This window comes from Quercus suber, unplaced genomic scaffold (assembly GCF_002906115.3).
Source record: "Quercus suber isolate HL8 unplaced genomic scaffold, Cork oak 2.0 scaffold_762, whole genome shotgun sequence".
In the NCBI taxonomy this organism is placed as follows: domain Eukaryota; kingdom Viridiplantae; phylum Streptophyta; class Magnoliopsida; order Fagales; family Fagaceae; genus Quercus; species Quercus suber.
Window position 1 is genome coordinate 183,741 of NW_027070198.1, and position 27,697 is coordinate 211,437.

The window sequence follows — 27,697 nt, forward strand, 5'->3', positions numbered from 1 at the left end:
TCTTCCCTTCCTTTACCTGCACACTATATATAGATACCTTCATTCCCACAAAATTGCAAGAAAAGTTTTAGAGAGAAAACCCTAAATATCCAATTGAGAGTTAGAGATTGCCATTCATCAATTCTCTACACATTTCTCTTAGTTGTCTTCAATATTTTCCCTCTCAATTTTCATATCTTATGAAAGGAACATAGTTCAATCACAATCCACACATATTATTAGTGTAGAGAGCTGTTTTGATGCATTTGAGAAGCACTGGGTGAAGTTCATAATTGCAGGGTTTGGAAAGCTAGTGAAGACAAGACTCGGTGAAGTTCATTGGTAGCTAGAGCTTGGAGAGATCAAGTACTTTGGTTAACTTAAGCTTGGAGAGACTTTATGCATTCATGTACTCTAACTGATTTGCTAGTGGATTATTTTAGCTTGTCTGAGTACAGAGAGGTTTTTCTGTTGAGTTCTTCGGTTTTCTTCTTTAATAACACATATGTGTTATCTTGTGTTTGCACTCTCTTTCCCCTACTCCTTGTGCTTTTAATTGTTTGTCAATTATGTTATGTATGCACATGATGATAGCTTTGATTGATTAGTTTTCCTATCTTCTATATTCCACATTGTTTAAGTGTAGCTTAAAACTAATTAAGCTGTATTTTAAAATTTGGGGGGGTCTTAATTAGCTCTAGTAATTAGATGACTAGTGAGCTTTCAAGGTATAACTTTAACCCATCCCATTTTTTCTCTTTTTTTGGGTATAATTAAAGGATTTTATTTATTTGTGACAAGAGATTTACTTTTTTTTAGGCTAGGTGGTAAAAGGTAAGCAAATTATGATCCCATTTATTCTCATTCTTGCTGTGAGAAATATATAAAAGAGGTAATCTAAACAGTTATGGTTGTAACTTGTATAGTGGCTATAGACTATATAACTCCCTTCGCCACAAGCTTCTCCCTAGTTCGGCCTACTTTCTCTTTTTTAGACAGAGAGAGAGAGAGAGAGAGAGAGAGAGAGAGAGAGAGAGAGAGAGACTTGGGCTAAAACAAGATTTTAAGACTCGACACTTAAATTGATCAACTTAATTGGACACATCTGCATTGAGCATGGATGAACGAGTTTATTTCAAAACACTACATAAGATTAGAGGTTCAAATTTGATTTTTTTAATATTATGAGTTAAAACTAAAATAATCCTAATTTTTGACGGTGTATTATAGTTTAGTACACGTTTTATTATTTCAAGTTGTTAAGAGTGAAAGATAACATAAAGAAAGCGATTGATTGTTACCAGAGGCTGAACTCATTCTCTTGATCCATCTTCTTGCCTTTGGATAATTAAGTTTAATTAAGTTGAGTCTTGTTCTTGTAGACTACTGCTATCATAATGAGTAAATCATATGCGGTAAGTTGTTATTGGTTCTAATTTGAATCTACAACTTAAATTAAATTATAGTTAGTAAATTGTTATTAGTTCTAATTTGAATTTACAATTTAAATTACTTTTTTGTCTATTCATAACAACCAATGTCAACTGACTGCTTAAGATTTGTTGGTGAAAATATTGTCTCATTCCCTAATATATGTTACTCATAATATATTTATAAGACTACACCGACATGGCATCATTAGTAAATTGAATTTCCTTTCATTTTCGGACCTCTACAATCTGTGTGCCCCATCAACTACCTCAGAAAGTTTCAAAGTCGTTGAGTCTATAGTTTAAACACGCAATCTTATACGTAATTTGCTTACATAAAACATTTCATCCATAAAGCAATCATATAAAAAACTCCGAGAAATAAAAAGAGAAAAAGCCACGTCCCACGTACGTACTTGGATCCAACCGAATTTTACTCATGTTACAAATACATATATATCTCCATGCTACCAAGCGATATTATCCAATAAGACCAGTACTACTAGCTAGCTACATTCCTTTCAATGGCTTCCAAAACTCTTCCCTATATTTTTTCCACTTTCCTTTTCCTTCTCCAACTACAATTCTCTGCAGGACAAACTGAAGTCAAAGCCGCACACTAGTTTCCAGGCACAGGATTGTCTGTTTCCGGCATAGATTCCACACTCTTCACCCATCTATTTTGTGCCTTTGTCGATCTTGACCCAACCACATACCAAGTTTCCATTTTTTCCTCAAACTTAGCTGAGTTCTCAACCTTCACCACCACTGTGCAACAAACAAACCCTTCAGTTCAAACCCTCTTATCCATCGGTGGAGGCAGTAGCGACTCTAGGAAATTTTTTCAGGGTGTTCCTTAACAAGCATAAATTATACAATCTAAAAAAAAGAAAATTTTATATATTGACAACAACAACAATAAAAAAATACGCAAATACATAAAATTTACAATTGCCTTCTGCGAGTTTTCATATTTTGAAATCGTTGCATAATAGTTTCATTATCAATGCTATAAGCTACATCTTTTTCAATATACACAACCAAGTAATCATTCATCCATTGATCTCTCATTTGATTGCGCAGTTCATTTTTTTTTTTTTTATATATTTCATTGTTGAAAAACTTCTTTCTACTGTTGTAGTAGCAATTGGAATGGTTAAAGCTAGCTTCACAAGCAAGTAGACTAATGGATAAGTCTCGTGTTTCCTTGTGCTCACTAATTTTTCAGCAAGTTCATTAACTCCTTGAATCTCTAAAAAGAAGTCATTGCTGTGCATATCAAAAATGTAATTTGCAGTTGAGATTCAAGTGCCAAAATATCTGTCCTAAGAAAATCAGAGGGATAGAACTTAGCTAGACGTATCAACTTTTCCTTATCAAAAGCCACAAATGAATTACTTGGATTCAAGCAAGCCATACAAAGTAGCAAATCAGTATTCACCTCAGAAAAGCGGTTGTTAAGCTCTTGAAGTTGCATATCTATGACTGTGTAATAGCTCAACACGATAATGATGTAAATTTGAATTTTTTTTGGGTGTTGCGTCGCGGCCTCCCATTAACTACAAATATCGCTTCCATGTCCAAGATAGGAATATTATGTGAGGTACAAAATAAAGATACTTTAGTCAATAAAGATGCTCATCCATCATCTCTCATTACTTGCAACTGTTGCTTAGACACTTTAACAAGATCCATAGCATTTACTATATCTTGATTTTTTTTTTATAATGCTATTGACAACTCATTTGTGATCCCTAAAATATTTTTCATCAAGTGTAGAGCAAATACAAATTCAAAAGAGAGAATTGACCTCATAATAGATCGAGTTTCAACTTTTTGGTTGTAGAGGCCATCTTCTTTAATAATCTCTAATACATCAACAACAGCAGAAAACATTAAAATCAAGTTGAGAATAGTCCCATAATATGATCCCTAACGTGTATCACCAGGACGTTTAAGATTTGTCTCTTGATTCAAATTTTGCCCACTTCTATGTACACCATTCTCTAAATCTTCTTTAATTTTGGCAAATTGTGTATTTCGAAGAGCATCCCGTCTCTTACAAGAGCCTCCAACAACAGTTTCTAAATTACTAACCATATAAAAAAATTCAGCAATGTTAATGTGATTTTTAGCAACAACAACAAGTATCAATTGAAGTTGATGAGCAAAACAATGGACATAAAATGCTGACTTGTTCTCTTTCAAAATTAAAGTTTTGAGACCATTGATATTACCTTGCATATTACTAGCCCCGTCATAACCTCACCCACGTAAGTTTGATAAACTCAAATTATGTTCACAAAGTAAACATTCAATAGCATGTTTGAGTGACAAAGTAGTAGTACTTGCTACATGTACAATAACAAGGAATCGCTCTATAATAATTCCTTCTTTGTTCACATAACGAAGAACAAGGGCCATTTGTTCTTTCACTGAGATATTATGTGACTCATCAACTAATATTGAAAAGAACCCATTGTCAAGATCCTTGACGATGGCTTTGGATGTTTCACGTACAATTGCATTCACAATGTCTTTTTGAATATCAGGGTAGGTAAGCTTGCAATTTTTTGGAGCTTTTTGCAATACTTCATTGATAGATTCATTGTGATCCCCCAAAAATTGTACAAGCTCAAGGAAATTTCCTTTATCACTTGAACCTTGAGATTCATCGTAACTACGAAAAGCTAATCCTCGGCATAAAATGAATCTTATGCAATCAACTATTGCATTTAATTGAATCCGATATTCAATTTTATCTTGATTTGATTGCTTAACAAAAACACTTTGAATGTGTTGCTTTTCCTTCAATAGATCTACACTCTTCTGAATAGCTTGGTTATGAGCACTATTAACTCCTCCAACATGGGAATTTAACTTATCTTTCTGATTCCAAAGTTTGAATCCCTTCGTTACAAAAGTGTAACCTCCTCCTTGCTTTCCAACATCTTGCCCAAATAGGTAGCAATAAAAACAAAATACTGCATCCTTGTCTATATTATATTCCAACCAGTATCTATTTGTATACCATTCAGATATAAATTGACGGGACTTTCCAGAAAAATATGATATAGGGTAATCATCACTGTGTAAAACAGATTGACAATGGCTTTTTGTTAAATAATATCTTCTTATTTCATCATGATGATTAGGATGATAAGATGATATTTTTCTCATAGCCCAGGATCTGAAGGAAGATTCTCTAAGTTAAAGTCAACACGAATTCGCTTAGAAGATGAAGATGAATCTTGCGCAGGAGCTGAATCTTGGGTACATGGTTTTTTTATCAAATATTTGTCCATAATTCTAGTAAAAGAATAAACAATAAACTATAAGTTTATTTGAAATATTAATAAAATTATTAATTATTGTTGTTTAATTGTTTTATTAATTTGTTTGTCTTTTATAAATTATAATTTGTTATATTATTGTTTCATTTATTATAAAATTATTAATTATTATTTAGCCTAACATAATTTAATTTATTTGTCTTTTATAATGTATTGGTTAATTATACTGCTTTAATTATTGTTGTTTAGCGTAACAATAAACTATATTACTTTAATTTGTTTGTCATTAATTATATTGCTTTAATTTGTTATATTATTTAGTTCTTTGTGCACATTACACTAAAAGAGCCAAACATTATACATTCTATGTGTAGCATAATAATTAAAACAGTATAATGTGTAGTATATTACACTACTTTAATTATTATTTACTACCCGGCCCCATATGCCCATCAGTCCATCTACCCCCACCCCACTCAACAGACAAGCACAAGCCGTCCCCTAATCACAACTTGCCAATCAGAAAATTTCACAATCATAATACACATTACACATTTACACTAAAAGACAATCAATATCACCAACACCAACACATACTGACTAAGAGCAACGGATAAGACAAAGCCAAAAAACAGGCAAAAAGCAAAATAAATTTAAAGAGTAAAGCTATAAAGATTGGTTCTCAAAAAAAAAAAAAAAAAGAGTAAAGATTCTGCAGCCAATCAAAGTCTTACAGTTCAAAAGAGAGAGAGAGATACTGAGTTAGACAACTTAGACTAGAATAAAGAGAGAGAGAGAGAGACATTAGACATTTATTTTCATTTCATATTTTTCATCTCAGAGAGAGAGAGAGAGAGAGAGAGAGAGAGAGAGAGTCAGAGAGAAAAAGAGAGAGAAATACCTTGAGGCCGAGCACCGAAACAGCCAAGACCGATTTGCGAGCTGCGATTTATGATCTGCGATGAGGGGCAAGCGACAAGCTACAACGAGGGGAAAGCGACGAGTGACAACGAGGGGTGAGCGAGCGACGACGACTAGACGAGGACGATGAGCGACGTGACTGTCTCATCGTGGGTTTGGTTTGCTCTGTATTGGGTTTTTTTTTTTTTTTTTGATAAACACCTCTATATTGCAGTATTGGGTAATGGGGTTTGGTTTGATTTTGCTCTGTATAGACTGCATTGGGGTGTGGTTTTCTTTGCCAACGACGTGATTGTGGTTTGATTTTTGATTTGCTTTGTACTGGTTTATTTTTATTTTTATTTATTTATTTATTTATTTATTTTTGGGTGAGAATCCATGGGTTTGCTACCTCCGTATTATGTTGGGCTTGTCGTGGGCAGTGGGCTTGGCTCTGTTACAAATTTTTTTTTTTTTTTCTGTTTCAGATTTTTCAAGTGTGATCACAAGTCAAGTGAGTTTGGGTTGAGAGTAACCCTGCCACTTGACTCGAGAGTATGTTGAGTGAAGATTGTTAGAACTCGTGATAACTAATGGTTGGGCAAGAAAATTTTCTCCGTCATGAGGGTAGGGCGAGCATGAGATAAAATAAAACCATGCGGAATGGGGTGAAAACCCCATCCTTTAGACCTTTCCCACCCGATTGCCATCCCTATTTGTAATAGTTGATACTAATCTATTCAACAAAATTTTGCAACTATTTGATTCTCAAAAAAAAAAAAAAAAAATGAAAAAAAGAAAAGTATATTGGACAAGCATGCATCGAACACATTAAAAAAATGGTAATGACTTCTCCCCTCAAGCTCAACTCATATAAGCCTTCTGGAAGTTTGAACTACACTTAAGTGGGTCAGTTTATCTAAAGTTGGGCTAGGGGTGTGCATAGATCTAGTTGAGAGGATTTTTTTAACCCAATCCACTATGGTGGATAAAAAAAAATTTAACCCAACCCAACCCAACCTACATGGGTTGGGTTAGGTCAGGTTGAACTCATGGATTTGACAAATTTATTATTATTATTATTAAATTGAGTAGAAAAAATATAAATATTAATATATTTAAAAAAACCTAAAGATTAGTATCAATGTAATTCCTTAAAGGCAAACAACACTAATGACTAAACAACAATAGTAAATTACTAGGGTTTGTGTGAACTAATTGGATTTTTTATGGGATAAGAAGAGCTGATTATTTTAAAAATTTTATTAATTATATAATATATATATATATATATATATATTAAATTAGTATTAGTAGGAGGAACTGAGGAAGTGCTACTCTCCAGCTGTTTTTTTTTTTAAAATTATTAAATATATAATATAGATTTAAATATATATATATATATATATAAGTGCCCTACAACTAGTTTTAAAATAAAAATTTTATTAAATATATAATATATTTTAAATATATATTAAATATGGGTGGGTCGGGTCGGGTCGGGTTTGTAGGTCGGTGGGTTTTTTGCACACCCTTAAGTTGGGCAGGGCTAATTTATGAGTTTAATAGTTTGCAATATATTGACCCAACCAAATCACCTGTACGAATATTTTTTTCATCTCATTATACACATATTTTTGTGTGATTAAATTTTATAAGAATTTGGTATAAAATATTATGCCTACTCCACCTTCTACTAAAATACTGCCACTTTTTTTCTTTCGAAAAGAAAGAAAGAAAGTAGAATAGCATGCAATAACAATTCTAATTAAAAAACACATTATAGTATATACAACTAGATACATCATACTACTATTGCACTAGTTTAAGGAACGCAAGCATGTGCTCCTCCTATGCAGATTGTGATGACAAACCGTTAAAAGCTTGAGATGTGTCACTAATGGGGGTACTCACTGGTTTTGATCCTTCCGCACCAAAGCATTCAGGCAATTTTCAAAGTAAAATTAGTAAAAGAAAAAAAAATAAAAAGACACAACTTGCCCTTTTGTCAGTTCCTCATGAATTTCCATGCCCAACATTTTCTTAGCTACAATATATAACTTATTCATTTCAAACTGAAGACTAATTAAGCTGAGACTTCAACCTATTTAATTTAATTAGGTTTGGCAGAAATACTATTTTCGTCCCTACATTTTCATCCGATTCCCACTTTGGTCCATATTTTTTTTTTCACCGCTTTTAGTTCCTATTCTAGAAAACGCATCTCGTTTTAGTCATTTCCATTAGTGCCCTAACGGCCCTATCCTACGTGACAAACAAAACTATTAAAATAATAATAAAAAATTTTATTTTAGCATTAAAAAAAGCCACGTCAGCATTTAAATTAAAAAAATTAATTTATTAATTTTAAATAAATAAAAAAAATTAAAAACAAAATAAAAAATAAAAAATTACATGAATTGAGATCTAAATATGTCTTAAACAAGAGCAACAAGAACACAAACTCAGATCTAAGAACACAGACCCAAAAATTAAAATCCAAAAATCGAAGGACACAAACACAAACACATAAATTAAAATCCAAGAACACAAACACATAAATTAAAATCCAAAAATCGAAGAACACAAACACAAACACAAATTAAAATCCAAAAATCGAAGAACACAAACACAAACACATAAATTAAAATCCAAGAACACAAACACACAAACCCTCATTCCCATGATATAAATCCCAGAAATCGAATCTACCACAAACCAAACCCAGATCGGAACCTTAAGCCAAATTGGAACCACAACCCAACAAAAATTAACCCATGAAACCCACGAAAGAGTGAGAGAAAGAGAACTCACCGTCGCCGTGCCGATCTGGATTTGTTGTGTTGTATTTTTGGATTGTTCAATGACGATGCTCACTTTCCTTAACAGTCGGATCTTCTCCTATGGTGATCAGCGATCCAACCACTAAGACGATGACACGTACGCTCTTTGAAACCGACCTCCGCGAGCTCTTGGTTTTGAAGAAGAAACTGTTTTCGAGAACTCTGAGAGGAATCTCGGTGGAGGAGGAGGTGGACGAAGTGATGAAGACGGTGGGGTTTGGTAGTAAAACTGTGTCGTTTTTGGGGGAGAGGTGCGAGGTTGGGATGAAGAGTGGGAGTGGGATGCTGAGCTTGTTGGTGGCGGGTGGGTTCGGGTCTGCGGCGGTAAGATTTGTGGCGGCGGTGGAGGTGGATGATTGGACGGTGATGAAGATGGGAGCTTCGATTTCTGGGATTCGAATCATAGGAATGAGGGTTTGTGTGTTTGGGTGTTTGTGTGTTTAGATTTTAATTTATGTGTTTGTACTCTTGGATTTTAATTTATGTGTTTGTGTTTGTGTTCTTCGATTTTATGTGTTTATGTTCTTCGATTTTTGGATTTTAATTTATGTGTTTGTGTTCTTGGATTTTAATTTATGTGTTTGTGTTCTTCGATTTTTGGATTTTAATTTTTGAGTTTGTGTTCTTAGATTTGGATTTGTGTTCTTGTTGTTCTTGTTTAAGACATATTTAAATCTCAATTCATGTAATTTTTTATTTTTAATTCTGTTTTTAATTTTTTTTATATAGTTAAAATTAATAAATTAATTTTTTTTAATTTAAATGCTGACGTGGCATTTTTTAATGCCAAAATAAAATTTTTTATTATTATTTTAATAGTTTCGTTTGCCACGTAGGATAGGGCCATTAGGGCACTGAAGGAAAGGACTAAAACGAGATGTGTTTTCTAGAATAGGGATTAAAAGCGGTAAAAAAAAAAGATAGGGGCCAAAGTGAAAATCGGGTGAAAATGTAGGGACGAAAATAGTATTTCCGCCATTAGGTTTTNAGTTCAATTTTTTTTTGGGTTTTTTTTAGGCTTGAAAGTAGAACATATATATATATATATATATATATTTTTTTTTTAATTTGAGGGTGTTCCTAATTTTGTGATTGAGGGTATTCCTAATATGGATTAAATATAAATTTTTTTTTTAAAATTTTTGTCAGGCCAGGTTGTTCCTGGGAACACCCTGGCCTGTATGTGGCGCCGCCACTGGTGGAGGTGGAGGAGATGCTTTAGCCCCAAATTTTGCTTCAATGGCTAGCCAAGCTAGTACACTAGTTTTAAAATAAAAATTTTATTAAATATATAATATATTTTAAATATATATTAAATATGGGTGGGTCGGGTCGGGTCGGGTTTGTAGGTCGGTGGGTTTTTTGCACACCCTTAAGTTGGGCAGGGCTAATTTATGAGTTTAATAGTTTGCAATATATTGACCCAACCAAATCACCTGTACGAATATTTTTTTCATCTCATTATACACATATTTTTGTGTGATTAAATTTTATAAGAATTTGGTATAAAATATTATGCCTACTCCACCTTCTACTAAAATACTGCCACTTTTTTTCTTTCGAAAAGAAAGAAAGAAAGTAGAATAGCATGCAATAACAATTCTAATTAAAAAACACATTATAGTATATACAACTAGATACATCATACTACTATTGCACTAGTTTAAGGAACGCAAGCATGTGCTCCTCCTATGCAGATTGTGATGACAAACCGTTAAAAGCTTGAGATGTGTCACTAATGGGGGTACTCACTGGTTTTGATCCTTCCGCACCAAAGCATTCAGGCAATTTTCAAAGTAAAATTAGTAAAAGAAAAAAAAATAAAAAGACACAACTTGCCCTTTTGTCAGTTCCTCATGAATTTCCATGCCCAACATTTTCTTAGCTACAATATATAACTTATTCATTTCAAACTGAAGACTAATTAAGCTGAGACTTCAACCTATTTAATTTAATTAGGTTTGGCAGAAATACTATTTTCGTCCCTACATTTTCATCCGATTCCCACTTTGGTCCATATTTTTTTTTTCACCGCTTTTAGTTCCTATTCTAGAAAACGCATCTCGTTTTAGTCATTTCCATTAGTGCCCTAACGGCCCTATCCTACGTGACAAACAAAACTATTAAAATAATAATAAAAAATTTTATTTTAGCATTAAAAAAAGCCACGTCAGCATTTAAATTAAAAAAATTAATTTATTAATTTTAAATAAATAAAAAAAATTAAAAACAAAATAAAAAATAAAAAATTACATGAATTGAGATCTAAATATGTCTTAAACAAGAGCAACAAGAACACAAACTCAGATCTAAGAACACAGACCCAAAAATTAAAATCCAAAAATCGAAGGACACAAACACAAACACATAAATTAAAATCCAAGAACACAAACACATAAATTAAAATCCAAAAATCGAAGAACACAAACACAAACACAAATTAAAATCCAAAAATCGAAGAACACAAACACAAACACATAAATTAAAATCCAAGAACACAAACACACAAACCCTCATTCCCATGATATAAATCCCAGAAATCGAATCTACCACAAACCAAACCCAGATCGGAACCTTAAGCCAAATTGGAACCACAACCCAACAAAAATTAACCCATGAAACCCACGAAAGAGTGAGAGAAAGAGAACTCACCGTCGCCGTGCCGATCTGGATTTGTTGTGTTGTATTTTTGGATTGTTCAATGACGATGCTCACTTTCCTTAACAGTCGGATCTTCTCCTATGGTGATCAGCGATCCAACCACTAAGACGATGACACGTACGCTCTTTGAAACCGACCTCCGCGAGCTCTTGGTTTTGAAGAAGAAACTGTTTTCGAGAACTCTGAGAGGAATCTCGGTGGAGGAGGAGGTGGACGAAGTGATGAAGACGGTGGGGTTTGGTAGTAAAACTGTGTCGTTTTTGGGGGAGAGGTGCGAGGTTGGGATGAAGAGTGGGAGTGGGATGCTGAGCTTGTTGGTGGCGGGTGGGTTCGGGTCTGCGGCGGTAAGATTTGTGGCGGCGGTGGAGGTGGATGATTGGACGGTGATGAAGATGGGAGCTTCGATTTCTGGGATTCGAATCATAGGAATGAGGGTTTGTGTGTTTGGGTGTTTGTGTGTTTAGATTTTAATTTATGTGTTTGTACTCTTGGATTTTAATTTATGTGTTTGTGTTTGTGTTCTTCGATTTTATGTGTTTATGTTCTTCGATTTTTGGATTTTAATTTATGTGTTTGTGTTCTTGGATTTTAATTTATGTGTTTGTGTTCTTCGATTTTTGGATTTTAATTTTTGAGTTTGTGTTCTTAGATTTGGATTTGTGTTCTTGTTGTTCTTGTTTAAGACATATTTAAATCTCAATTCATGTAATTTTTTATTTTTAATTCTGTTTTTAATTTTTTTTATATAGTTAAAATTAATAAATTAATTTTTTTTAATTTAAATGCTGACGTGGCATTTTTTAATGCCAAAATAAAATTTTTTATTATTATTTTAATAGTTTCGTTTGCCACGTAGGATAGGGCCATTAGGGCACTGAAGGAAAGGACTAAAACGAGATGTGTTTTCTAGAATAGGGATTAAAAGCGGTAAAAAAAAAAGATAGGGGCCAAAGTGAAAATCGGGTGAAAATGTAGGGACGAAAATAGTATTTCCGCCATTAGGTTTTTAGCTACATTGATCAATCAACATAAAACAATGAGACAAAAGAGAACCATACAAGAGCCTCAAGTGATACACAACATAATAATCACTTTTCAAGTAACCATGCAAAATTATGAAAGCAACTGAAAATGTTTTGTTGAAAGTATTGTAGATAAAGGTAAAAGTTATTTGAAATAGTACAGTGAGACTCATGAATAGTACCAAAAAGTGCAATAGAGCTAATAAATAGTAGTAAAAATAAATTAAATAGTAAAATAAGTTGGCAAAAAATAAGCTATCCAAACGCAGCCTACATCACCAGCCATCATGGCCTTTACTTCAATTAATCCATTTCAAGATTTCTTTAATCAACAAACATGGTCTTTTTTTTTTCCTTGAACCACAATAATTGTGTTAATTAAGATCAAGTTCTAGCTATAAGTCAAACAAAAAAAACATAGCAATCAACACATATACGAATTAATAGAGTCATGTTTTCGTAATAGGAGAGAACACTTATCTACATTCTGTACATTCTTTCTCACTATATTGCAAATAATCATATGCCTTCAATGTTATGGGCTCATAATCTTGAAGACGTATTTGCAACCAACAATACCATGTGGCCAAACTCTTGATCTATCTGTTGGCTGCACGTAACACCCTTGGATTCCAGCCCAAATGCTTGGGTCAAAACTTATTAAATGAGCTTGCTTCCTCAAGCTTCCAAAGTCAGCATGCCATTCATTGGGCAGTGACTTAGGCGTGTGGGACACGCTGAAACTAAAAAAAAAAAGAGAAAAGAAAGAAAACTATGGCCATACGGCCTTGAGTGAAAAGCTGAAGCTAAATAGAGAGCCATTTGGCCATTTTGGTGTGAGTTTCAGAGAAAGCAAAACACAGAAGAGAGAGCTTTAGGGGGTGTTTGGATTATTTTTTTTCATCACTCAATTTTCGTCATTCATCACTCATTACTTATTACTCATCACTCATCACTTAAAATACCATGTTTGTTTGGCACCATCACTCACTTTCCATCACTCAATATTTTTCACACTATTTGTGGGTCTCATACCTGTCACTCGTTGTCATTTTTTTTTTAGTACCCAAACTCACTGAACCCAGTGAAAAAAAAAAAAGAAAAAAAGAAAAAAAAGAAACCCATAACAGACCGAACAACCAACCTAGGAGAAGAAGAAGAAGAAGAAGAAGAAGATGAAAAGAAAAAAAAGAAAAAGAAACCCAGAACAGACCGAACAGCCAACCCAGGAGAAGAAGGAAAAAAGAAAAAAAGAAAAAAAAAGAACCGCACAACCAACCAAGAGAAGAAAGGAAAAAAAAAAAAGTCAAAAGTGGTCAAAAGGTGCGGCTGAGCATTGATTGTGGGTCTCCTATGTGTGTGTAATTACAATATTGCCATTAAGTTATGAGTTATGGAAACTGAAAACAGCTAAAATGTGTTCTCAGTTTTCATAACTCATAACTCAAAAATCAGAGAATTCAGTGATGGAAACAGAGTTATGGAAACAGAATTATCGTTTGCCAAACAAGCTTTTTGCTATGGGTCCCACCATCTTTGAGTTATGAGTTATGGAAACTAAGAATTGAGTTATGGAAATCAAAAATCCAAACACACCCTTAACTTGAGAGGTTCAGTTCGAAAAGATAGAGAGAAACATAGAAAGTGTGTGAGAGAGTGAAAAAGAAAATTGAGATATTTTTCTTTGTTCAAGTTACACACAAGGAAGATAAATTGGTGGAGTTCTCATGAAGTTTTTGAGGGTTACAACCATGAAGAGTTGGAGTATTCAGAGGAAGATTTTACTACTGGTTTTGTGGTGAAATTGTATTTACTCCTTGAAATTTATTTGTTGTATATCCAATTTATTGTGGACTCAAGTTTAGTATAAACTTGATAGTTTTAATCTCTATTTCATAGTGGATATTTTTTGGAGCTGTCCCGTGGTTTTTTTCTCTATGTTGAAGGGTTTTTCACATAAAATTTGGTGTTTTTGTGGGGTTGTGTTTATATGGTGCTTGTTGAAATTTTTTAATTTTATAATATTACTATTGCTTGGTAGACATTAATTTTAATTCACACGCACACATTGAAATTCACACGCACACACTGAAGGGATTAGACATTGAGGGGATTAGGCAACGACATCTTCTTTCCTTTGGATAATTTGAATAGCTGGCATTTTAGACCAAAACCGAGTTGTAGGCTACCACTTCCGTAACTTATGAAACCATATTTCTAGACCACACCGACACAGCATCAGCAAATAGCCTTAAAATATAACCTTTGATTTTGTGGACCTCAAATCCGTATACCAATCAACTCCACAGAAATTCTTCATTGAAAATTCATTGAGTCTTCATTGAAAGTTCAAAGGGACAATATTATACGTAATTTGCACCCATAAAACATATCATCCATTAAAGCAATCATATAACAAATGTATATATATATATATATATATCTCCAAGCTACCAAGCAAGATTATACCATACTACTATCCTTCCCGATTCTATGGCTTCCAAAACCCTTCCCTATATTTTTTCTACTCTACTTTTCCTTCTCCAACTACAATTCTCTGCGGGACAAACTGAAGTGAAAGCTGCATACTGGTTTCCCGGCACAGGATTGTCTGTTTCCGGCATAGATTCCACATTCTTCACCCATCTATTTTGTGCCTTTGCCGATCTCGACAAAACCACATACCAAGTCACTATTTCCGCCTCAAACTCAGCTCAGTTCTCAACCTTCACTCAGACTGTGCAACAAAAAAACCCTTCAGTTAAAACCCTCTTATCCATCGGTGGAGGAGATGCTGTAGCCCCAACTTTTGCTTCAATGGCTAGCCAAGCTAGTACCCGCAAATCATTCATAGATTCCTCCATACAACTAGCAAGGGCTAACAACTTTCATGGCCTTGACCTTGACTGGGAGTACCCCTCCACAGCTACTGAATTTACCAACCTTGGTTTACTTCTCAACGAGTGGAGAGCTGCAGTGGCTAATGAGGCCACAAGCTCAGGCAATACGCCATTGATCCTAGTTGCAGCTTTCTTTTACTCTTCAAACTATTACGGCTTGAGTTATCCAATTCAGGCTATATCAAACAGCTTGGACTGGGTCAATGTTATGGCCTATGACTTTACCTCACCATTCAGTTGGTCAACAGCACCAAATCTGACTGGTGCTCCTGCGGCCTTGTACAATCCAACAAGCCAAGTTAGTGGGGATAGCGGTATCGCAGCTTGGATTCAGGCAGGTGTGTCTGCCAAAAAATTGGTACTCGGTGTTCCATTTTATGGCTACGCATGGAGACTAGTGAATGCTAATGACAATGGAATATTTGCACCTGCTAATGGAGCTGCTTTATCAGATGCGATATCTTATAGCGAAATCAAGGATTTCATAGCCCAGAATAGTGCCACAACAACAGTGTATAATTCCACGTTTGTTACAAACTATTGCTATTCTGGGACGACATGGATTGGTTACGATGATACAGAGAGTATTTCTACCAAGGTTACATATGCTAAGGGAAAGGGACTGCTTGGCTATTTTGCGTGGCAGGTTGGTCAGGACAAAGATTTTGTTCTTTCTCAAACAGGTAATTCGTATGATCAGTTTAATCGTTTATATATCCTATATACTTCAACTCGTGCATTTAAATTTCGTCATCAAGACCCGAGCATATAAAAATCTGGCTGATTTCTGAGGTGCATGTATAATGTTTCCCCTAAATCTAACGGCCTTATGGTAGCTATATCCATATTGGTTGCAACTTGCAATGTATTGCGCTTTAATGTTTCAATCAATTAAAAAAAAAAAATACTAATACCGTAATACATTAAGTAATACCTTTTAAGAAATATTTGGTTTGCGAGCCATGTTTGTTATATACACATATTTTAATAACATAAAAACGTGACTTTAAATCACGTTTTCAATGATAAATTGTGCAAAACAGGTTTTTGTATTGTTTTACATGATTCTGGGTTTTAATTACACAAGGGTGTGAGAAAGTTGAAGAATTTAGTAGAGTTCTAGCCAAAGATAAATGACATGGAGTTGTTCGAACTCTGAAATTTTAGGTGTCTGTACAAAATTCACGTACATGGCGTCTTTGATTATTACTATTAATTCTTATTTGGCATTTTAATTTTTATCCTTTAATGTTCTCACTTCTAACGTGTAATTCTTACTCTTGTCGCAGCTTCGAGTGCATGGGGAGCTTAGAATTTAAGGATCTGATGTAAAAGGCTATATTATTCACAATAAGGCCAATAGTCTGTCATGTTAGCATGTTATGTCCACTAAGGCTAATGAGTGATTTTACCGATGATGTTTATGGTGTTTATATATATTATGAAAATTTATTTATTTTGTGATTATGTATCAAGAACACAAACTAATGCTATTAATAAAAATAATAATATATTTGTATGCAAATACAACAAATAGAGATCTTTAAAAATTAATTAGTTTAAAACTCACCAATTGAATGCGCATAGAAATGAACAATAATTCTCATCAAGACTTGTGTTTGAGACAATTTCCTTAAGACATATTCCACCCTTTACAATTGGTGTTTTAAGACACTTAGATGTTTGTCTCTTAAGATCTAATGATTACAACAATCAGAAGAATCACAACAATCTGAATATTACTGTGATTAAATTGTATCTCTCTCTTTTTGACTCTATGCACAAAATATATTTTTTAAGGAAAAAAAAAACTTTTATGATTGCGGGACAAAATAAATATAAAACACACACTGGTGGACAGATATATTGTTTAGAAAAAAACTGTTAGTTGTGCAAATACTAATTGACAGTTCCTTTGAATTTCTCTGCCGAAGATTTTCTTAGCTACAATATATAAATTTTTTGTCTCAAACTGAACACTAAGGTTAGTCTTCAACTTGTTTATTTTAACTAGATTTTCGCTACATTGATCCATCAACATACGCCAATGAGACAAAAGAAAACCATAAAAGAGACTCAAGTGATACACAATATTACAATCACTTCTCGAGTAACCATGTAGCTAGATTATGAAAGTGTTAAACTGCTTATATCATCATTATGGCAAATACTCTAATTCTGTCGGATAGTGAGTTGTGTCATTTTATCTTGAAATCAATTAGTGATGAAGAAGACATACTTAAATCTTTTATGACATTTGACATTGTGTCTTGTGGCCGTGTGGGTCTATTTTTAGAGTGGTTGTAAAAAGTCAAATTGTGGTCCCCCAATAAATTCATATAAAAATATTTTGGCGAAAACATTATTTTGGTCCCTAAATTTTGGGGTCACAGCTGATTTGGTCTTTACATTTTGATAGCAATTAATTTGGTCCTTACTATTTTTAACTTGCAGTCGATTTGGTTTCTACCGTTAACTCACTAACAGAAAATGTTTACGTGACAAATGATGTACACAGTTGGCATATGTGATGTTGATGTGGAAAATAAAATAATAAAAAATATTGTTTAATAAATATATTAAAATGTCACGGAAGCATTTATTTTGAAAAAAAAATCGCAAATTTTAAAGATGGAAAACAAAATTAGAAATCCCAGATTTTCTTTGATTTTCATGGCAACCAAACACAAAATCACCTTGATTTTTCTATCTTAAATCCTTGAATTCATAAATACATTCCACAACATCTCACCTCTATACAATTGAGAAACATGTGGATTAGAAATAACCAATAGGAAATTGAAATTTTAGAGCACAAAAAATTCAACAAATTCCCCAGCAAACTTTCTCATAAACCAAACAAAAACCAAAAAATAAAGGGAAAAAAAAAAAAAACCCAAATGAAGAAGACCCTCTCATTTCAAGTTGGTGTCTTTGTGTTGAGTAGAATCTAGGGGCTTTGATTGGGACAAATCCAACCAAATTTGTTTATACAAAACCCAAATAATTTGGTGGCCAAATTTCAACTTAAACCTCAAAAACCCAAATCAAAGCACCAAACCCACGATTCTAAAGTCAACCTCAAAACCCCATATTCCAAACCCAAGCAACCAAAAGAAAATCCATTACAAAGGAAACAACTTGCTCTGCGATGAGATATTCGTTCGGTGTTGAGGTTCAATGGCTGGAGATGGCGCAAGGCAGGAACAACGACGGTGGCGCGCGAGGCGATAATATTGATCGAATCGTTTTAGGTTGGAGCACTTGTGGAGCTTTAGCTAGTGTCAAATGCATGCTCATCTCCTCCTCCTTTGGGAAAATTTCTTCCATGTCAACACAACACTGTATCCAATTTCTAATTGTTGGAGTTGAACCAAACTTCTCGCTATGGACAATGAAAAGACATTTTTCAAACGACTGCATTTGAATAGCCAAAGAGATTTGAGGTTGACGAGACAAGCAAGCTGATGTTGTGCATTGCTAAAGGATCTCTGGAAATTGGCCTATGATATATCTCTATTATTAAAATTATGATGGCTTATTAAAATTAGAAAAATATAGAGGTAACATATTAAAATATTTATTATACGATATTTTTATTATTTTATCTTCCATGTCAGCAGCACATATGCTAACTGTGCACACCGTTTGTTATGTAAGCATTTTCCGTTAGTGAGTTAATGGTAGGGAGCAAATTGATTGCAAGTTGAAAATAGTATGAACCAAATTAACTGCTACCAAAATGTAGGGATTAAATTTACTATAACATCAAAATGTAAGAATCAAAATTGTGTTTTCGCCATATATTTTTTCAATAAACCAACATGGCCTCTGTTTTTCCTTGAATCACAAAATCCTTATATTAGTGTATATAATTTTTTTTTCTCAAGCTCATTATGAAGAAAAATTGTCTTAAGATCAAGTCCTGGCTAGCTCCAAGTCAAACAAAAGAAATGAAAAAAACATAGCAATCAATACACAAATAGAGCCAAGTTTCATAATAGGAGAGACTAGTTATCTAAATTCTGTACATTCTTTCTCACTATATTGCAAATAATCATGATCTCAACCTTGGTGTTTTACCCCTGAAACTGAAGTTCTTCTTTTCTTTTCTTTTTCTATTTTTTCTTGGAAGACCTATTCGCAACTAACAATATTATGGCTTTAAGCTATTTCAACAGCTCATACTATTTTGTCCATCTTCTTTCCTTTGGAGAATTTGAATAGCTGACATTTTAGACTAAAACCGAGTTGTAGACTACCGCTTCCGTAATTTATGAGATCATATTTCAAAACCTCACCGACACAGCACAGCATCAGCAAATAGCTTTAATTAGCAATAACCTTTCATTTATGGACCTCTGCAATAAAGTCTACATTGAAAACGTCATTGAGTCTTCGTTGAAAGTTCAAAGGAACAATATTATACCTAATTTGCATTCATAAAACATATCATCCATGAAGCAATCACATAACAAATGATATATATATCTCCAAGCTACCAAACAAGATTATACTATACTACTAGCTCCTTCCCAATTCAATGGCTTCCAAAACCCTTTGCTATATTTTTTCTACTATCCTTTTCCTTCTTCAACTACACTTCTCTGCCGGACAAACTGTCGTGAAATCTGCATATTGGTTTTCCGGCAGTGGATTCCCGGCGCCGAGCATAGATTCCAGCCTCTTCACCCATCTATTTTGTGCCTTTGCTGATCTCAACCCAACAACATACCAAGTCACCATTTCTTCCTCAAACTCAGCCTTGTTCTCAACCTTTACCCGGACCGTGCAACAAAAAAACCCTTTAGTTAAAACCCTCTTATCCATCGGTGGAGGAAATGCTAATGCCTCAGCCATTGCTTCAATGGCTAGCCAAGCCAGTACCCGTAAATCATTCATTGATTCCTCCATAAATTTAGCCAGGTCTAACAACTTTCTCGGCCTTGACCTTGATTGGGAGTACCCATCATCAGCCTCTCAAATGACCAACTTTGGCTTACTCATAAACGAGGGGAGAGCTGCAGTGTCAAACGAGGCCAAGAACTCTGGCAAGGCAGCGTTGCTTCTATCTGCTGCGGTGTTTCGCACTTCAAGCTATTACGGAGGCTTCAATTATCCTTTTCAGGCTATTTCAAAAAGCTTGGACTGGATCAACGTCATGGCCTATGAATTTTATGGACCAAGTTGGTCACCAAAGGAGGCTGGACCTCCTGCTGCGTTGTACAATATTGCAGCAAGCCAAATTAGCGTGGATACTGGCATCAAAGCTTGGATTCAGGCTGTGTCACCCAAAAAAGTGGTACTCGGAGTTCCATTTTTTGGCTTCGCATGGCGTTTAGTAAATGCAAATAACCATGGATTATTTGCACCGGCAAATGTAACTGCTATAACCTCAGATGGGGCAATAGCTTATAGCAAAATCAAGGATTTCATAGCCCAAACAAGTGCCACAACAGTGTTCAGTTCCACAATTGTTACAAACTATTGCTATTCCGGGACGACATGGATTGGTTACGATGATACGCAAAGTATCTCTCTACCAAGGTTACAAATGCTAAGGGAAAGGGATTGCTTGGCTTCTTTGCATGGCAGCTTGCTCAGGACCCAAATTCTGTTCTTTCTAATACAGGTACGTATGAGTCTAATTATTTATTTATTTATTATTGTTATTATTATTATGATGTAGTTGGATATTGGAAGATTTGAACACTAGGATTTGTTTGGGATCAATTTATTTTACTGAAATTGAAATTTTTTTGCTGAAACTGAAATTTTTTTGTTGAAAATACTGTAGATAAAGATAAAAGTTAGCTAAAATAGTACAGTGAGACTCATGGATAGTATCAAAAAATGTAGCAGAACCAATGAATAGTAGCAAAAATAAGCTGAATAGTAAAATAAGTTGGCAAAAATAATATTTATCAAATAAACAGTAGATATCCTAAATTTATTTGTTAGAAATATTAATAAGTATTAACCAGTTGAATTACAAGTTAGAAACTGCATTTAGGTTACCATGTCCATATCCTCTATCTTGAATGTATTAGACATGGATAGTTGGTTACTTGTGGGACACGCCAACTGCGTCTCAATCAATTTTTATTTTTTTGAAAAATTGTCGGATGCGGGTGGGACACAACCCTAATAAGGCCCAACCTGAAAAAAGCACGAATATTTTTAGAAGAATGCAAAAATTACAATCTATTTTATAAACTATTGATGTACTGAATGATTATTAATAAGTAAAAAAATGATGTTAATAGTAAATTCAAATAAAAATCAATAAGAATTTACCATTTTAAAAATATTTTAATTACTCATATTTCTAACAAAAGGCAATCATTTTGCTAAAAAAAAAAATTAAAAAACAACAACATTAAAACCTAATTTTCATTCTACCTTCGAGCCAACGAAGTAAAAATCGTACTATACCAGCTGCCAGCTAGTACAACATTAAAATTTGAAAAATACTAGGACACAAAAAATTCTATAATTATTGCCACAACTTGTACATAGTAAGCTATGAACAGTGAATGTTAAATGGTGGGTTTACACCTTCACCACTCATAACTTGCTATATAACAAACTGTGACAAAAATTATGAATTTTTTTTTTTGTGTCCATAGCATTGCTCATAAAATTTCGCACCCCTCTATGTTTGTGCTATCCAAGGACATTATAAATAAAAAAAAGGGTTTTTTATTTTTGTAATATATAAAAAATAATATAAAAATATTTAACTTTAATGAAAATAAAAAATCATATTTAATAATTAATTAATATACGTATTGTAGGGATAAGGATCCAAAATCATATATTGGGCCTTGAGTTTTGTCCGAGGACGTTGATAGGTCCAAGAAGGAACAAATAGTTATGAGGGAGTCCAGTTTAAAGTCTCATAAATAAGGAATGAGTGGAAGGTGGTCCGAGGAGGAACTCTTCTTCGGATATGATAAATACAACTCGAAATATGTATTCCAGCAATCAAGGTGACCTTCCAAGAAGCTCCAGTGATAGGGATGTGCCTCATGAACATATGAGAAGGAAGAGAATTCGAAAATATCTAAGGAAAAGCTGCTACTACCGCATTAAATGCACTGCAGCTACTTTTCTGGCTGCATTTATGTAGAGAAGACCCCTAAACAGTGCTGCCTTGACTACCACAACTCACAGAAAGCCAAAGAGAGTGTTTGATGAGACGGATACTCAAGTAAGGGCTCAAATGATCAACAAGTGTAGGATCAGGATGGTCTAAGGGGAACTATATAATGTAAGAGACCTACCATGAGGAGGGGATCAGAAAAATAGAGAAAAAAAATATTGTAGCAATCAAAGTAGTACTTGTACCCAACTAGTATTGATTTATATGAAAAAATACCTCCTTGGATAGTGAATTCATTTAGCTCTATTTTCCTTGTTCTTGCTTTATCATCTTTTAAATCCATACTAGCCGTTATCAAATTCATTAGAGTCTCGTTCTCCAACCCACTCTCTACAAATTTATTGTACTGGGCTCACTGGGCCAAAATCTCATACATCTTGGGCTTGGGCTGCAAAATGTGTCCCTACACGTATATATTCTCGCCATGTTATATTATAATTTTTTTTTTTAAAAATTACTGTATTGCTATGTTGTACATATACTTGTATTCATATTAGTGCTTTCTATTTTTTGATAACCAACTGAAACTTTTATTCAAGAAACACAAAAAGGGCGTTTGGATTGCGCGTTTGGGCGTCCACGTTTCCTCAAATATGCGTTTCTCTTCTTTTTTTTTGGCCGCATAATTTGACTTTGAGAGACAAAAAAAATCTGTGCATGAACAGTGCGTGCACTGTTCACGCACTGTTCATGCACTGTTTATGCAATAAAAAATATTAAAAATGGGTCCCACGATACTATTCACACATTTAAAAATTATTTTGCTACAGTGTTTTCAGTTTTCAGTTTTCAGTTTCAGCAATAATAAGTTCAATCCAAACGGACCCAAAGCAGATACAACTAAAAAGTAAAAGGGAACAAAATGAGCTTGCTCCAACATATGCTATAAGACCCTTGATGTACGTATGAATCTAATTATTTAAGTATATACTTTATAGTATCATATATGCTTCAATTGCATTTAAAGTTTTCAAGACCCAAGCATATAAAAATTTGGCTGATTGAGATGCAGGTAGACTGTTTCTCCTATAATGGCTTTTTATGCTAGCTATGTTTGGTTGCAACTTGCAAACATATTGTAGACGACTAAATTTCTTGTTCGAAATAAATCAAACAAGTAAAATAGTTGCACAAATGCGAATTTGTATTGAATATGTGTGGTACAATTCTCTGTGATTACAAAAGAGTGATCCTCTGATTCAATCTCCTTGCAAGACTTATTGATTTGGATTTGTGGTAATGTGATTGTGACTTGAACACAACATATCCTTCAATTTGGTTGAGGGATGAATCGAAGATTGCTGAAACGAAATTACAATGAAACTCCGGCTATGAGCTTGTTAGAAATTCTTTGTTCTTCACGTTCTTCGTGTTCTTCGTGTGTTCTTCATCTTTGAAGGTTTATGGTGGAAGTTCTTTGGGGCTTTAGGAGCTTGGATCCGTAGAGCTTCACTGATTTGTGATTTGTTGATGTTTTTCGGACACTTTAGGCTTGATTCCCACAAACTTTTGGATCTAGACGGATGATTTGGATGATTTCTCTCCGAATGTTCTTCGTATTCGAAGTTGAAGTTTTTAAAGTTCTTGGAGGCTTTAGAGCTTGGCTCCGGTAGAGCTTTTGGACTTCTGAGTGCTTCAGATGGCTTGATGTCCTCCTAAATGTCTCAGGAAGGCTTCTATTTATAGGAGTTTTGGGGTGGATGAGCAACACGTGGCGGAGTTTGATTGGTGACACATGTCACAGTCTGATTGGTCCGCTTATGTCATCGCTTACACGTACGAGGTTGATTATGTCATCGCTTACACGTGCGAGGCTACTTATGTCATCGCGTACACGAGTTGATGCGTGACTGGTTCTTGCATGACACTTGGCAAATTTCTGTCGGTTTCTGAATAGTGATAGTAAAACCTAGTAGCAGTATGTGGCGCTTTGTAATTGGCTGTATTTTGTAGACTTGGTAGTGTGACGTGTCAGCTTGTGATAGGTCGAGAATTCTCCCTCTCTACAAATGCCCCTTCAAGACTCGTTCACACACACAGTTTCAGAGTGTGGTGTGAGAATGAGTTTCGAAAACAGACTTTTACTCTTGGCTTTTCAAATGAAGTAATTGAAGGCGGTGGAGCTTTCAGTAGGATGAGATAACTTCCGAGGAGTAGACCCACCCATATGAAAGGTTTTGATGAGACCGAAAAGAGGTTTGCGAGTATTTGAATGTACTTGCGTGACCGAGCCTTCTCAGCAAAGGTTAAGTTGAAGTAACTTCAGAAAAGTGTTTTTGGATCGTTGGCGGTGATCATAGGGTGTAGAAGATGGGGAAGACGCGAGGATGGTGGCTGGGTACAACATGCAGAGTCATGGGGCTAGCCTCATGTTTTTAAGAACCGCTGGTGAAGTCATCTCAGAAAAGTATACTTCGAATTATGGCGAGGCCATGTGGGGAAGTGGTTGAGTGCGCATGCGTCATCGTTTTACTTAGGTTAAGTTGAGGTAATTTCAGAAGCTTATGGATTCTAGGGATGCTGATGTTGGTGGTGAAGAAGACGGTGATGAAGCAAAGCGAATGGGTGAAACATACGCCACCATGGTACTGGTCCTGTATGTCGGGGAACCTCTGGTGTAGGTGTTTATGGGAGATACACCTTTGAATATGGGACTGACTGTATGTTGCATGGGGTTTGACAGCAAGTCATAGAATGTGCATGCGTGACTGGACCATGCCGACAGACGTTAAGTTGAAGTAATTTCAGAAAAGTACCTTTTGAACTACTTAAAGTTGAATTTAAGTTGGAGTAATTCCAGAAAGTGTGTTTTGAGGTACCAGCAACGATGACCTTTGGGTCCCACACCAGTGGGGACATGGAATATGGCTTTGGCAACCATTTACCAGCCCCAAAGGCCGAACTTTGATGAGCTGGTGCCTTGGAGGTTGTTTCAAGTGTTGGATGAAAGACAATTTGTAGGATATCCCAACACTTTTTACCATCTTCACTTATTGCTACTTGTTGGAAAAGCACAGAAAAATGAAAGACGGAGCTAACTTGTGATTTTGGTCCTAAAAACCAGCCAAGTTGCTGTTTGCTCCGAACCGCTGCTTCTGTTGGAAGGCCAAATAATTGGAAAGAGACTACAGGAGACCTGAGATTAGGAACTGGTGTCTCTACTGGGCTTGGATTTCCTAGCCAACTAAATCCATGGAAGCATGGAAGGACGATGCAGACCTTGTTATGAATAATTTTATGGACAAAGGTGGTCATTAAGTGAAGAAACAGAATTTGTTTGGATCTCAAAACTACAATAATGCTGTGCAGAAGGTTTCTACTGAACCATGAGAGGGTTGATTTCAAACTGATTACGAAGCAATATTGGTTGCTAAGTGTTGAGAATGATGAAGCCATAGTGAGAAATGGCTGTGAGAAGGAGGACTTGAAAATTTGAAAGAAGCAAATCTTCATTTCATGACTCAGTGTGTTTTTCTTGATGAGTTCTTGATGAATCCGGCCCTTCTATTTATAGTGGAGAGATGAAGAATGGTAGATGGAGTAGTCGAGAATGGCAGATGAAAATTTTTGGTAAGAATGGTAGATTCCCGACTGGTAGGTGCCGAATGGTAGGTGGGAATGTTTGGCACCGAAAGGAGAATGGTAGGCGGAAGACTGGTAGACACCGAATGGGAATGGTAGGTCGGACGGGTGACCTGATGTAATTTTAAATTCAAGACACACTTGTGAGAGTTCATTTGTACTTTAAAAGGGAAGCCTTGATGGAGTTTGGAGAATAACCTTGAGGGGATCCAAACTAAATAGATGAATCTCAAATCTTGATCTTGGGAGCTTAAGTTTTGGACATTGTTAGTACTTTAGAGATGTGGGTTAGATTGGTGATTTCCAAGTTGCAAAAAACTATGCAAGACAAGTCTAGCTTGAAAATCTTGACTTTGGGTTGATTTCAACACAAAAGACAACTATCTTAGAATTGGGTTATTTGTGCAATTTCTGAGTCTCAAATGATGGAATGGACTCTAAAATTGGAATGTACGCGAAAAATTGAGCAAGGTAGGTCCATTTTAAAAATTTTGACTTTTGGTCAATATTTACATAAAAGTCAACTTTTTGGAAATTGATCGTTTGCACAATTTTCGAGTTTCAAATGAAGAACTGGATCCCAAAATCAGAATGTACTTGAAAAACTGAGTGAGACAGGTCTATTTTGAAAATTTTGACTTTTTTGGCCAAGGTTAAAGGTTAAACTTGATGAAAGCTTTTTTTTTTTTTTTTTAGCTGTTTGGACCGGGTCAAGATGAACGGGTCAAATCGGGCCGGTTTGGTCAAACGGGTCAAATTTGTGGGTCTGTCAAACCGGGTGAGATGATGTCATACAACTAGGCACGCGTGTCAGCTCATGGCGCGTGCAAGCGCGTGAGTAACCTTCCGGTGCGTGAAAGGTGAGGGTGGCGCGTGACGACATGTGAATCTGAGACTAGGATCTCCGACTCATTTGGTGGCGCGTGGAGGCGTGTGTACGGGCTTCTTGACTTGAAATTTTCAGGTTTTGTATATTTTGGGCCGTACAAGAACCTTGTAGTGTCAATTTTATAAAATTGTGAATGGATTTATACAGGCTTGAGGGACTAGGCCGTTGGTCATCGCGGGCTTATGGTGGCACGTGGTGGCACGTGGTGGGTCCTTTGTTGATGGCCTTTCTGGGTTTTGTAGATCGAGGGCTGATGAATTTAGTGGTGTCACCAGTTTTGTAAAAATTTTCTCGGATTTGTGCAGATTTGAATGAGAAACCCGCAGGACCTTGAGACTCTATTATGAACGTCTTTTCTGGGTTTTGTTGCTCGAAGTCCTTAGAAGATTTCGGTGGGTTGATTTTTTATGAAATCTTGTCAGAAGTTTTAGAAATTTGGACAGCAGATGGCTGGCATTGTTGGACTTGTTGCCATTCTAGTCTTCTTTGGCAGTGGCCATTTTGACATTGTTTGACAATGGTTAATCTGCAATTGTTTCTGCCTTCAAGGTTGGTTGCACAAGTAGCTTTGATCAATGTCTGGGCTAGAACTTCATATCCCAAGTCTAGTGCAGTGGTTTTTTTTTTAGATGACATGCGTACTTTTGTAGGCCTATAAGCACCTTTTTTTTTTTTTTTTTTTTTTTTTTTTTTTTTTTTTTTTTTTTTTTTTTTTTTTTTTTTTTTTTTTTTTTTTTTTTTTTTTTTTTTCAGAGGTCTAGTGTAGTATTTTCCTTTTGACACCACAGTCATTTTATGGAAATTTACTCTATCTTTTTTTTTTCAAGGTTCAACATAGTATTCTTTAAAAATCCTTTTAACCATTTACACACTTCTTTCCTTTTGTCTATTAGCTTCCAGGGATTCCTATATAAAACTATCCAGAGCATGCACTAAATTGCACAAGCATTGTCTTCAGTTCCCAATATTCTTTAAGTGTAGAAAAAAAAAAAAAAAAAAAAAACTCTGCCTTTTTACTTCTCTTCTTTTTTTT

General features: G+C 35.0%; 2 protein-coding genes and 1 pseudogene across 2 annotated transcripts; 2 read left to right on the forward strand and 1 right to left on the reverse strand.

Moving 5' to 3' along the window:
- Nucleotides 1–3,674: 3,674 nt before the first annotated feature.
- On the reverse strand, nucleotides 3,675–4,589 carry LOC136064779 (uncharacterized). The gene has a single exon (XM_065766961.1). The coding sequence runs from the start codon at nucleotides 4,587–4,589 to the stop codon at nucleotides 3,675–3,677; it is 915 nt and encodes a 304-aa protein (XP_065623033.1).
- A 9,972-nt stretch (nucleotides 4,590–14,561) lies between these two features.
- Nucleotides 14,562–16,495, forward strand: LOC112023454 (class V chitinase). The gene is made up of 2 exons (XM_024056060.2): nucleotides 14,562–15,711; nucleotides 16,318–16,495. The coding sequence occupies exons 1-2, from the start codon at nucleotides 14,622–14,624 to the stop codon at nucleotides 16,338–16,340; spliced, it is 1,113 nt and encodes a 370-aa protein (XP_023911828.1). The 5' UTR covers nucleotides 14,562–14,621; the 3' UTR covers nucleotides 16,341–16,495.
- A 3,076-nt stretch (nucleotides 16,496–19,571) lies between these two features.
- Nucleotides 19,572–20,842, forward strand: LOC112023461 (class V chitinase-like; annotated as a pseudogene).
- The last annotated feature ends 6,855 nt before the right edge of the window (nucleotides 20,843–27,697 follow it).